At 36.8% G+C, this 13,789-nt stretch overlaps 2 protein-coding genes across 2 annotated transcripts; one reads left to right on the top strand and one right to left on the bottom strand.

Annotated features, from left to right (window-relative positions):
- Positions 1–3,140: 3,140 nt before the first annotated feature.
- LOC147865475 (uncharacterized) lies at positions 3,141–4,773 on the top strand. Its single transcript, XM_087318296.1, has one exon. It carries the CDS (start codon positions 3,225–3,227, stop codon positions 4,698–4,700), a length of 1,476 nt encoding a protein of 491 aa, XP_087174422.1. The 5' UTR covers positions 3,141–3,224; the 3' UTR covers positions 4,701–4,773.
- A 1,218-nt stretch (positions 4,774–5,991) lies between these two features.
- On the bottom strand, positions 5,992–11,305 carry LOC147865474 (nucleoporin protein Ndc1-Nup protein). The gene is made up of 4 exons (XM_087318295.1): positions 10,688–11,305; positions 9,724–9,960; positions 9,034–9,420; positions 5,992–7,072 (listed from the first exon to the last, which is right to left on the bottom strand). The coding sequence occupies exons 1-4, from the start codon at positions 11,270–11,272 to the stop codon at positions 6,578–6,580; spliced, it is 1,704 nt and encodes a 567-aa protein (XP_087174421.1). The 5' UTR covers positions 11,273–11,305; the 3' UTR covers positions 5,992–6,577.
- Positions 11,306–13,789: the final 2,484 nt, after the last annotated feature.

Here is a 13,789-nt window from a genome sequence, read left to right as displayed (position 1 = left end):
AATAATAACCGGATATTTACGCATACCACACATAAAGTTTGTTACATTTTTAAACATTTCTTTAAACATTAAAATGCAACTTTTACTTCATTGCATATACATTACAAGGAATTCATTACATGCGACTACCCGTTTTTTCTTGATTGAACGAAGTATTTTATATTCTTCCATCTCACAATAACTTCAATATATCCCTTTGTGCATGTATTCATCTGAATGCCAATCATAATCGTTACTATTTCACATTACATGCTATTGTGATAAAAAATCATGCGATTCAATGAGTTATGTAGGGTTAATTGCACTGTGGAATTTATATTAGCTTTTAGTTGAAAGTATAAATATAATTACACATTAAACGCAAGTTTGATATGTGACGCAGTTACCACAATCACCTACTACCATCTTTTACGAATTTGTATATGCCAAGTATTTCATTATTGTCACTTTACACATCTCACGAACTACAAATATTTAGATCACTTTAAATCAATGTGGCATCACTTGAATAACATCCTTACAAGATATAATTTTCACATGAATGCAATCTTACAGCACCTATAATCATAGGAAATATAGTCTAAGGAACTTGCTAGCCATAGGTTGAAGAATGAGGATCTACACAAACTTGAAATCGATGCCAAAACATTTATTGTTTTCCACGGCTCTTGTGCAACAATACAGTTTTTTGGAAATAGGGGGATATTCGTGATTGTTTGATATTTCACACTTGGGCTAAAGAAGCAAGAGTTATGACGTTTGAACTCTAAATTCATGTACATGAATGATCATAGGGTGTCATGTCTATTGAAGAACACATTATTTTTACTAAAGAATTTTCAAAGTAATCAAAATGTGTGCATATAGTAAGTTGTAACTTGTAACAAAGTAAATAAGTAGCTAATAAAGAAATACAAATCATTGTGTCGAGTTGATTTGTCCCTCTCTATAAGGAGCCACAAGCGTATTCATATTGTGTATGATCATAGAATTATCATCACACATGAAGTGAAGTTCACCATGGATTTTAGCCGGAAGCAATAAATGTCCTTCCCCCCCCATATATGGCTATGATTGTGCTCATTTATGGGTGCTCATTGCCTTGCATTTTGGTCACACATATATATATGAAGAAGAAATTTTGATGTGATATGTTTGAGTTAAGACAAGGGCGTTTCATGTGTGAGCAATACAATTGTGCTTAAATTGGCTTGTACGATGAGTTTAGTGTCATGTTAAGTTGTAGTTGATACTTAACATTTGTCATGTACTAACGTTGTGTGGCACTCATGACCTTTTTCCAAGGTATTACCATCTCCAATGTTTATGTAATTGACTATAGACGATTTAAGATGTGATAATGCTGATATATACTCATTAATGTTTTATGTGAGACTTCTACATATTCTTATGTTTGATTGGAGATATGATGGAAAATACAAAAGATACGCATATCACTTACCTAATAGAGGCATTGTTGACCAAGTTGAGATGACTTATTTTAATAAAGTACAAGATGTGCTACATGTTTCGAAACTACATTTATTGAATCTCATGAAATTCCCATTTTGATAGAATATATGAAGTTATTGTGGAGTTTGTCTCCAATTATATATGTATTGATACAAATTTAAATGAACCTTTGTAGCAACATATCAATAACCATCAACGTACATCGTATCCAAAAATAAGATTCTGACACACAACATTAAGGTGGAGAATAGAACAATATAAGATGACATTGGGATGGGGAATGAGGGGTTATATGGCCTTGATGATGTAAAGTATGGGAAGATTTGCTTCTGGAGAATAATCGACGAGGGCATTATTTTGATAATGGTGGAAACTCACATATATCTTGATTTCAACATCCAATAAAACATGACATGCAATCTCAAAGCATTGCCTTTATACATCAAAGAAGAGATGTTTGATATCCCCCACAATTCGATATATAACCTTATTTTATTCTTGAATTCTCAAAATTAAACATATAAACATTAAACCTCACTTTCAACACCTGTCACCACCATTGGGAACAAATAAAACAAGCTTTGTGAGGGACCCTCACTCTCATCTCAACACCTCCCCCTGCCTTCACCATAATATAATGGTTCAAAGTTCAAACAATACCAATGCAATGTTAACAAGTAGAACAAGTATCCATCTCTTGCCCTCTCGCATCGGCTCCTTCATCATCTCTATCGACATGGATATCTTGTTGGGCAACTCTTACAAACGTAGCACAAACACACCTTCACCTACAACTTGTTACCTCTTATGGGCATTGATCTCATTCCTCCTACTTTGATACTACTTACTTTGTGTCCCATCTTTTGCATCTACTCATGTACATACTCTCTAATTTTGAATATAACACACCCAATGATTAAAGTCCATGGAAGAGATTTTTGAAAGACATACCATTGTAAAGGCAAAAGATTAAAGTTGAAAGAGAGCTAAATGCAAAGTTCTCTCGGCCACTCGACACGAATATAAGGGGTTGCACACTCCTAATGCGACACAATATATCTAGGCATAGTACCAAAACAGAGTACAAATCCAGCAACGGGTGGATGATTGCTCACTTGGCTACTATTAATGAGTCATTGGCGTGTTTAAATCGAGGGGATTGAGTGTGGGTGGCTCTGAGGAATCCTCGATGGTAGTGGTGAGTTTTCAAGAGAGATTTATAGATAGTAGTATGGTACAAGCAAGACAGTCGACTTCACATGTGATATCCGTAACGCTTCTTACATGGGTAACAAACATACATCTTAGTGATTTTTTACATCTGTGTTTGCTACGAGTGGCGATCGCAAGACGCATACGTACAAGTCACAAAAATATGTGTTGCCACACATGGTTAACAAACATACAAATCAATCAAATCACAAAGCATTTGCTATTGACAGGCAAACTCATTTATGAGGTGGATGATCTCATGTAGCCTCTCTATCTACATACATATATGTATGTATGTATATGTATGCATGCATGTCTATAGTATATAATATATATACATACATATATATGTATGTATGCATGTCTATAGTATATATACATTATACATATATATGTATATGTATATGCGGTCATAGTTCTTCTTCTTCTTCTTTCTTCTTCCTGTTTCTGATTATTTGTACACATAAACCCCTTGAAATCTTCTCCTTCTCCTGTATCTTCTATACCCTTTTGCTCTCTTCTTCATCAGCTCCCCTGATATGGGCGATGGTTTGACAGACGATCATTTCTACGATGTGGGCGATGGTCTCATACCGCGTCTTTGCTTTACATCACGTCCTTCTAATGTGGGCGATAATGACTCAACAGGGCATTCTCTCTGTACGCCACATTCGTCTGCGGATGATGATGATAGGGCATATTTCTCTACAGAAGAGAGTTTCTCGAGTATGGTGGGCAATCCTATGAGATCATGTTCTTGCTTAATGCCACATTCATCTGATGTGGCCAATCAGTCAATACAGCATTGCTCTGATGTGGGCGATGGAGTAATACCACATTCTCTCTTGATACTACACATTGATAATGATGATCATGATGATGGCTTGGTAGATCATTCTCATGATGTGGGCCATGGAAGCTCAAGAAGCTTCTTTCCTGATGCGTGTCATAAAAACACGGACCTCGCTCTGTTATGCCCTCGTATCTCCTTCTCTGTAGAAGGTGTCACCTCCAAGCACGAGGATCAACACCATCCTCACCTCACAGGGAACCATGTGAGAGCATGTGAAGAAGGACGCAGGGAATGGAGAGGAGACCCTGAAGAAGATGAAAGTGAAGATTTTGAGTTCTCTAACAATCATGAAGCTCTGAGCTACATCGATCTTGGGGGGTCATCCTCATCCTCATCCAATCGTCTCTCCATGTTGCCTGCTGATGAGCTTTTCTCCAATGGGAAGCTCATTCCTCTGGGGTCTCATCAAAGGACATGGTCACTGCCATCTTCTGCTCCCTCATCTTTTCTGAGCCAAGGTGTGCATGAATCTCATGTTAACATGAAGCCAAAAACCCAAGAAAGAGCACCCTTGGCTAGGCATCTGAGCTTGGACATGTCCAAGCATTCTTGCTCATTACCTTCATCATCATCATCATCATCAAAGAAAGGCTTCAAATTGAGCCCAAGTGTTGAGAATTCCCCTTGTTCATCCCCTCAAAGGCTGTTAAGTCCTTCCCAATACTCTTCAAACATCATCATGCACTTTGTTAAGCCCAATCTCGAGTCCGCGACAATAACATTTGCCTCATCAAAGTCATGGAGAATGCCCATTCATCCCCCAAGGTCCTTTTGGCCCTTCTCTAGGAGCAAGTCATCTAGGCTAGTAGATAAGAAGGCCAAATGCATCATCAATTCGTCTCCGCCTAGAAGCATTGTGAATTCATCTAGCCCACCTTGCAATAACAACAACATAAGATGGACACCCAAGAAGATATATACAACCAGTGAGGAAGAGAATATGATGCCTTGGGAGGGCCCTAGGATAAGGAGAGGAGTTGAAAAGAAGGTTTGTAGGGAAAGCTTGAGGGCTAAGAGATTGTATCCTATCAGAGTTTCTCCCGTGCTAAATATGGCTATCTTTAGAGGAACTACATCTAAATGTAGAGTGTTTAGACTTGGGAAGTTGTTCTCTTGGAGAAAGGATAACAAGAGCTCTAAAGAGAAGCTATGTATATGCTGAAATCAAATTTGAAGGCTTCCTTGGTGCTGCTTCTGCTTTATAAGTTTGTTTTTGTCCTAGGGCCCCTTATGTATAGAGATCAAGTCTTACGAGAAAATGTTGAAGTTCTATCGGCATTAAAGTTGCAATTCATATGGTTCTTTGACATTTGTTCCTTTTCTAAATTCTCACCTAGAAAAAAACGAGATTGCAAACAGAATCCCATCAGAATTATAATACCTTGCTGGTAATGAAGAGCATTCTTTAGCACCATACATATATGATATATATACACAAATTCATAATTTAGAGAGTCAGATTGTGTTGCCTTGTGTAAGTTGCCAACATCCAAGACAATCCAACATAACATACAATTATCATATATATACGTGTGGTTTTTTGTTTTTTACACGTTATGAAAGAATTGATCAAATCACAGGAAGGCGCTTTATAGAAGTCATTGCTTGATAGCTTTCCTATGATGTATCTCTAGTCTTGGTTTTTTTTCCCCCAAAAAAATCTAGTCTTGATTTTACACTTTAGGGAAGTATTTATCGAATCATTGGAGGATCTTATAATAAGCTCATTGCTTGATCCAATTGAAATCAGGACAGGGAAACATAATAGATAATGAAAAGTCATCACACTTTGTTTGTGGAATGATATATTCATACCTTGCTCCAAATGTATAAACCTACTAGCAATAAACAATCAAGGATTAAAAAAGGACGGCATAATTGTCCAAATGCTTGGTTATCAATTTATAAATGCTCCAAATATTCCTTCAAATATCAATTTATGAATTTGAAGACAATTTCTTAAAATAGTTCACAAGCCGTCCACATTCAGACCAGAAAAGTTAGCCAGTAATGAGGTTCCAGTACAATGTTTATTGGCCATTTTGCTAATCCATGGCTCAAGGATAATATGTTCTAATAATGAAATTCATTTAATTAATCCGCTAGATCAATCATTTATGTTTTCAACACTGTTTAAATTACCATGATGAGGAGAAGTGAAACCTCGTAAATACATGATTCAGTTGGCCATTAAAGCAATTGTAAAAAATATGCATGGTGCAAATTACATTTCCAGAAACAAGGCCCACAAAATCAAATTATGGGTTCTAAACAGTAGCCCCACAGCAATAGTAAGGTTGCTATTCGTTTTGATCTACAAAACATAACTTCCAATTCATAAGCATTTAACATCTATACCACAAAGGGTGGTCTTGACTCTACAAAATATTTCCCGCTATGCATTGTTTTCCAATCATCTAAAAGCAATTCTTCAGACTTCCTATATACTCCCGTTGTCCATAAAATAATTGTTTCCATAACAACCAACAAGCAGTAAACCATTCCTACAAAGGAAATGTCGTCACCACAGACATTGCCACCATATGATTCTATTACAGTTCATAGAGGATATTGGTGTATTAAAAAGAATACAATTCAACTCATGAGATAAACTCAATTACTGTTAACTGTAATTCAAACATAATATTGCTGTATTCGGACCCCAGCACTACAAATTTCAAGGCAATCCAAGAATACAATGTCTAATCCAAGATTCAGGTTTAAACACATAGAACCCTGTCTCAGTGTGGTATATAATACTTGAGCAAGGGCATAAAAAACAAAAAAAGAAACAAGGTAAAATGATATGACTTCTCATGCTGATGCACCACATATATAAACAGTTGAGCTAGTAGCTCTCTCTTACCAAAAAGGACTCTCATCTTCTTCTCACAGAATTTTACTGCTTCCCTACACCAAGCAACAATATCATATTGCCAAATCCAAAACTTTAGCCGTGCTTCATCTCTCATAATAAGATGAACATCGAAAACAACAGCCTTCGATTTTGCCCAAGGTTCATCTCGTATTAGGGAACATCTACATTCTAAAGTCTAAAAATAACCTTAAATGTTGCACATGAAAATCATGTGTTCCATACAATGGCTGCCCTTTACTGAGCCAATCTCTCTCTGCAATTGCTATGGCCATATTACCTTGACCAGAACCACTAAGAACCATTTCTTTTCTGAAAGTATCCACAATCTGATACAGAGATGTGCGAATAACATCAGCCATAGCATATGCTTTCCTGTAAAGGTCGGTTTTCTTTCCAAATGGAACTCCTTGTTTTTTTATTGACTCCCCCACCATCCCTCTTGAAGGAACAGTCCATTTAATGCTATTTACACCCACTGATTGCCCTGCTTGTACACTACTTCTTCTTCCAAGATATACTTCTAACACAAGTAAACATGATAATAATGATGATACAACTGCACCATTACAACCTCTTCTTTGAGCTACTCCATAACGATCATTGTTCTTTGAGAAAGCAGTGATGGAAGATACGATTCTAGCACACCATGAGCACAACTGTGAAAGACATTACAATGAATCAATACCTACATTCATATCATTATAAATAGAAAAGGTTTCCTTTACAATGAATAAATACTGAGATTCAACTCATTATTAATAGAGAAACTTCTCTTTATGATGTATAAATACCTATCATTATTAGTAGAGACAACGTTAATCTAGGAAATAAGAGCCAAGTCCCACTAAAACTTACTGAATTTAGGTAGAATTTAATCGTTTAAATAAGATGTAATAAGCATGTTTTCGCATTTTAATAAAAGTCAGTAGCTTTCTTCTCTTAAAACCTACTAAATTTTAGTGGGAGTTCATCGAAATTAAGGATTTGAAGAGCACTGCCAAATCAAAATTCTATCTCAAACCACCATATGTGCTAATTTTCATACTGGCCACCCCATGCCTAACTCCTGAATAGATTCAATTTATTTTGTCTTCGTATAAAGCTAAATGAGATATTGATTTGCTAAATGACTTTGCTAATCTCTGACCAAGTTCGATGCGAGAGATGGTGCACCCAAGAGGAATTGGAATGGATGTAGTCTGTGTGAGAAAAGCTGTTAATAGCAGCAGCGGAAGACTTAAAACAAAATAGGCACAGCCAAGCTGTGAGAAGGCTGTTAGACAGCAGTAGAAAAAATGGTTGCAAAGAGTAGAGACACAGCCAAGGAATAGAGCTTGTTTTAAGTAGCAAAAAAGAAAATGAAAACTTATACAAAAGAGGCTGGTATAGCCTATTTATACAAAATTGGGGAATGTGGGTGAAATGGCTGTTTGGTAGTTAAGTGACTCTTGTACTACCAAACAGGTACAAAAAACTAGGAATATCTTGGAAAAGGTAGAAGAGAGAAAAGGCATTTAAAGCATTGCAGATTCTAGAGAGAGAAGGCATTTAAAGAGTTGCAGATTCTAGAGAGAGAAGAATCTGAGAAAAGAGAGAATGTAGTACAAAGATAATAAATATGAAAGAGAGTGCAGGGCTGGAGCTGCCACCCTCCAACAGTCTGTCTATAGTGGAGCCATTTAACTAAATCATTATGCCATTTGGGCATGACCAGCATTAAGTATCATCCTCCGCTGCCAACTGTCTAGATTACTCCAAAGCCAACCAAGCATACCTATGTCAAGGAAGCTCCCGTGTACTATGAAAAAAGGACACTGATTCAGAAAAATTTCATGACCATCAGTGCAGCAGGGATTTCAGCTATTATAACTTGTAGAGTAAAATGCTTTAACCCAAATCTGGACTTCATCAAATGTAGGGGTAACAAGAATATCAAATAGCCACAACTTACTACATGGCTCTTGGATTGAGCTCATGAGGACATCATATCCCCTCGGATTTCCTACAGTAGGTACACATTTTCTATATACTTGTTACGAAGACCATTTATACAACAAATGAGATCACAAAAGGTAATGTGTGGTTGGTCATAGTTACTAATGCCTACCTCTACCCCTCACTCTCTCTCTACAGTCATGCTCTCATTTCTGCATTCATATAATAACCAGTTGTTCTAAGGGATAATACATGCACATGATCACCTATCCAGGTCACACAGAAAAATTGTAGAAACAGCTAAGTGTAGAGTTCCATCCAGATCACTAAACTTTGCAAGAGGTTATTCATGATCTCCCCTGTACAACTGATGGCATCCTGTACTAGCTTTTGGTGACTTGCATCTTAGGATAGGCATAACAAGAAGCACTAGAAAACAAAACAATCCTCTCTCACTCTGGACCATATGAATCAAGCAATCCTCATCACTAAGAACAATGCATATGAGAGGTTGCAACTACCGTTTGGAAAGCACTGCAACCCAGCAGAAGTTCTAAATTTCCTTTACTTTTGTTTGATGATGTTAACAATCTTTGTGGGACATGGGTTAAAGCTAGAACTCATAGCGAAACTATATAAAGATAGAACTCATGATACAAAGTTTATTGCATAGAAAATATACCTGATAATCATCAAGAATTCGATGAGAGCAAAGCATCCTATCCTGACCGGTTGTTTCCATCAACATCTGCTGTTTGAGAACATCTTTCTTCAACTCTGAAGACCCATCAAGTCCTTTTGCAAGCTTAACTGTGAGCATATCCAAGGGCCTCAAGCACTCCGTTATTACTCTCAAATAAGTCTCACCAGTTTCCTCAAAAAGTGCAGATAGTCTCCATTTATCTGCATTTCCTTCAGAAAGCATGCAAAGATCAAGGGAAGCTAAGTAATGTGTGAGAGAATTTCTCTCTGATTCCTCAAGTGCCATCAAAAGCATATCTGAAGGACTAGTCTCTGCAGCAGATGAACCATAGGGAGGGGCATACCGGTGCCGCCTTGTAAGAAGTATCTGAAGCAAAGCAATCAAATATTATCAAGACATTCCATTCAAATCAATGGGGTTATGCATAGTGCATTGCCTCTCTTTGCACACGCAGAGATGAATAAAAAGGTGTCAACGAATTAGAGAATTATTTCAACTGGAACTTAAAATGTTATGAAGGTTCTCAAATATTTTAAAACTAGGCTTTCAAATAGTTATACACTAGGCAAACACTTTATTATACGAAATAAACCTGAGATATGCATACACAAACGAGATATATTAACTAATACAAAGCTATACAGGTACAAAAGTATATAGTTGACATACTTGTATCAAGTGATGGCACATTTCCCATAAGTAGATGATTAAAAAGGCTGAAAAGATGAACTCCAATTCACGTGAAAAGAAGGAAACGCTGCTTTTCTGACTACTAGAAGATGCCAGAGTGCTTGAGTTCAGAACAAAAATCGCTGCCTCTGCAAATAGTATTGATGCAACAGAAAACTTTACAGAGGTCTTCAGTATCTTCTTTAGACCCAGCTTAAAACAGAAAAATGTTGGCCTCTGTAAAAAATAAAAATTGAGTTACTGTTTACTCAATGAAATGATCACAATTCATTTAGTATGAAACTTTTCGGTCTGATCAAAATGCATTGCTTTTCGTATGTCTATTTAGTGTTATTTCCGGTATATTATATCGAAAAGCTAGGATCACATGAAAGTAATTACAAATAATATAGTGTGTTAAAAAGAGAACTTATCTTATCTTACTACATTACATATTCAAAGACGATGAGGACAAGCAGACATAATGAACTCTCAAGTTTCCTTTTATATCTTAGCAATTTAAATAAAGAAGAAGAAGAAGACACCGACAACAACAACATTATTCATGCATTTAATGAAGAAGAAGAAGAAAACATAAAAGCTTGTTATATTCACATCTTTTAGAAACATCCAAACATTCTTTGTTACCTATAATCAATCCTTGGAACATATATATTACAATGTCATATTCAACTGGACTGGTTATTTATTTTTCTTTAGACACATAATGAACACTCTTATCAGATAATTAATGGTAATTACTGATGATGAAAATGATGAATTCTAAGAAGAAATATGGTTACAGAAATAGATACAAAGTCTCTTGAAAGAATGTCCTACCAAGAGTACATACTTTCATTGTAGTGATATGTATGGTTGCATATTCGGATATATTCTAGATCTAACATATAAACATGAGAGAAGAGCTAAAAGAGTGGCCTTTTTGTTGAAAAGGAATAATTACCTGAATGACAGGAAATGCTAGAATCATTCTCTTCCTGTACAGATGCAAAACAGCGTATAGAATTCCCACAGAGGCACCTCGACAGACCTCCTCCATGCTACTGAGACGGGAGGTAGAATCCCATCTGTGAGAGAGCATGGCGAGAGAGCCAGAAATCGAGCACAGAAATATGAACAAGGAACGGTCCCTGCTCGTCTGTAGCCTGGCAGTGAGAGAAGAAACTTCTTGAACACGCTCCCTGTCTAGAGAAGCTCCGGTGCTAGCTCTCCATGCGAGCTTCAGAACACCAAAGATGATGTCTGACGCAGAAGCCACGTCTTCTTCTTCTGGACGAGTGATGGCTGCGATCCCAAGTAAGAAAACGACCTGAGATGCCATAAAGCACAGAAACCTCGCAATCTTGTGAGAGAATGGAATCATAATCTGATGCTGATGACGATGAGAAGAAGAAGACATCATTGACCCGAAGAAAGAGGAGAAAGAGGAGATGTTTGAGGCGATGAGGATCCAGAAAGCCATGGAAAAGAGGGTGTGCAGAAGGAAGCAGCGAAGCCATCGCTTCTTTGGCACGCTGAAAGTGTCCATTTGAAGGAGGAGGCCTTAGCAGACGAGAGATTTCTTCTCCTCTGAAGCCAAGGGTTTAGGGTTTCAGTGGGGAAAACGAAGGGGGAGCCTGGAAGGGAGATTAGGGTTAGGGTTTTCTGTGATCGAACAGGAACCCCGAAGGAAAGTTACTGAGGCGGGAACTCTTTCTTCGTCGCCTTTTGTTTTCAAGCGTACACAGATGATGATGAAGACGAAGAAATGGAGGGGCATCGTCTGTAAATTCTGGAAACTGCAGAAGGAGTTGGTTGCTTCACTCTTTCTGTAGTTTCTAGAAACTGCAGAAGGAGTTTGTTGTTTCTTTCAAGCTGCGGAGGGGCATCCTCTTGTAAATTCTAGAAAGTGCGGAAGGAGTTAGTTTTTTCACTCTTTCAGCCGCTGAGGATTTAGGGTTTAGGGTTTAAGGGTTTAGGGTTTAGGGTTAAGGGTTTATTTAAATGGAAGGATTGCACCATCTCCTCCTTACCTACATCTTCCTTGCATCATCCACCAAGTCTATGAACACCCCTTTTCGATTTGCAAAAAAATTATAATCAATGGCTTTGTTCTTTGGATTTGGATATCAAAACAATACAATTTTGGGAGTTTCTGACACGATGATTTTTTTACCGGGTGCGCTAATATGTTTATGGTTTAAATAGAGAGCATGCATCCCATTACAATGTGGTGCCTCCCACTACAATGTGTAAAACAAAATTGTGCACCTTTGGTGTTGTCTTCATACATCTTCAGATTGTGAGTCCTAACCCAGATCATGAATAAACCCATGAACTTTTGAGAGAGCCATGAACACCCTTTCGTGTTAGTCATCGAGAAATATAGTTATTCAACGATTAGCCAATCATGGCAGATTGATCCCCTTCACCCCCATCCAATATAATGTCATATTTTCTTAGGGAATGACAATAGCCAAAGTATCTATTTAGAAGCAACATGGGCTCAAGGAAAAACCTTTTGGATGAAGACCCATTTCACATGACTTGCAGAAGCTATTACATGTACATCTCAATCATCAATTAAAGGTATCATTACAAGGATGGCTTCGAATATGCGGTCAATTTCACCACTTTGCCAAAGTCCACAAATGATGAACTTACAGTTTTTTGCAAGAAGCACACTTGCAATCAATCGCCAAACTACATAGTGATAAACTTACAATTTCTTTAAGAAGCACACTTGCGATCAATCGTATATCGTATAGTGAAAAACTTACAGTTTCAGCAAGAATCACACTTGCAATCAATAGCTAGCTATATATAGTGATAAACCTTACAATTCATGCAAGAAGCACACTTGCAATCAATCGCCAATTATATAGTGATAAACCGTACAATTCTTGTGAGAAGCCCATGTGCAATCAATCGCCAGCTATATATAACGATAAACTTACAATTTTTACAAGAAGCACACCTACAATCAATAGTTAGCTATATAATTAACAATTGGCAACAAATTGGTTCTGTTCGAGAGGGTCAACACCGAACCGTTTAAATTTTTAGAAACCTAAATTGAACCACGAAACCGTTAAAACATTTTCAAACCGTTAAGACATTAAATTGGTAAAGCTGCAGTTTCGTGGTTTGGTTTCGATTTTAGTCTTTGGTCAAAATTAACAATCGGCAACGGTTTGGTTTGAAGCGAACCGAACCGCGAAACCATGGTTTAACGGCTTAACGGTTCAGTTTGATTTCAATAGTAAAATACTACGATTTAACGGTTATTTATTTAATTTAAAAAAAATTTAAAAATTGTTTTAAAATAATCTTTTCATTTTTAGACCTTATTTTCACATTTTAGGAACATCTTAAAAATTTTAAAAATTTTAAATTATGAAATATTATAAATTTAAAAAAATTAAAAATTTGACCTATGTTCAAAACCGAAACCGAACCACGAAACCACGGTTTTTACGGTTTAATGGTTTAACGGTTTGAAAAATGTTTAACGGACTCGCGGTTTGGTTTAGGTTTCAAAATTTTTAAATTGTTTGGTTCCATACCGGTTCGGTTTGGACCCTCTCAAACCGAACCGAACCATTGCCGATTGTTAGTCAAAAATTTAAAATTTAAAATTTAAAATTTAAAATTTAAACTATTTCATTATTTAAAATTTCAAAAATTTAAAGATTTTCCTAAAATGTGAGAATAAGGCATGAAAATGAAATGATTGTTTAAAAAACAATATTTTTAATGTTTTTAAAAATTGTAATTAAAAAAATAAAAAATTGTTTAAACAACAGTTTCTAACTGTTGAAACCGAACCGAACCGTTTAGCCCGTGGTTTCGCGGTTCGGTTCGTTTCAAACCGAACCGTTTCCAATTGTTATATATAATGATAAACTTGGGGAGTTGTTCCGGTTACAGTTTCTCCATAGTCATAAGCATGGAGGGGTACCTGGGAGAAATAGTGATAAATTGGGAGGAGGGGTATTTCGGAGATTCTCAATAACCACCATCGTCTTCGTCTTCTTCTTCCTGGTCGCATACACAGACAGAACCA

The sequence above is a fragment of the Azolla caroliniana genome, unplaced genomic scaffold (assembly GCF_043228905.1).
Source record: "Azolla caroliniana isolate FFs.n. ecotype wild unplaced genomic scaffold, voAzoCaro1.0.p SCAF_4, whole genome shotgun sequence".
Taxonomy (NCBI): domain Eukaryota; kingdom Viridiplantae; phylum Streptophyta; class Polypodiopsida; order Salviniales; family Salviniaceae; genus Azolla; species Azolla caroliniana.
The sequence above is the reverse complement of the archived record's forward strand: the minus strand, read 5'-3'. Positions and strand labels throughout refer to the sequence as shown.

What these genes read in the sequence shown, in the direction of transcription:
- LOC147865475 (XM_087318296.1), top strand. Translation starts at nt 3,225, where the DNA reads ATGGGCGATGGTTTGACAGACGATCATTTCTACGATGTGGGCGATGGT.
- LOC147865474 (XM_087318295.1), bottom strand. Translation starts at nt 11,272, where the DNA reads ATGGACACTTTCAGCGTGCCAAAGAAGCGATGGCTTCGCTGCTTCCTT. An exon ending in TGTGCCATCACTTGATACAA is followed by an intron (nt 9,421 to 9,723) that starts GTATGTCAACTA and finishes GCTTTGCTTCAG; the next exon opens with ATACTTCTTACAAGGCGGCA. An exon ending in GAATTCTTGATGATTATCAG is followed by an intron (nt 7,073 to 9,033) that starts GTATATTTTCTA and finishes TGTCTTTCACAG; the next exon opens with TTGTGCTCATGGTGTGCTAG.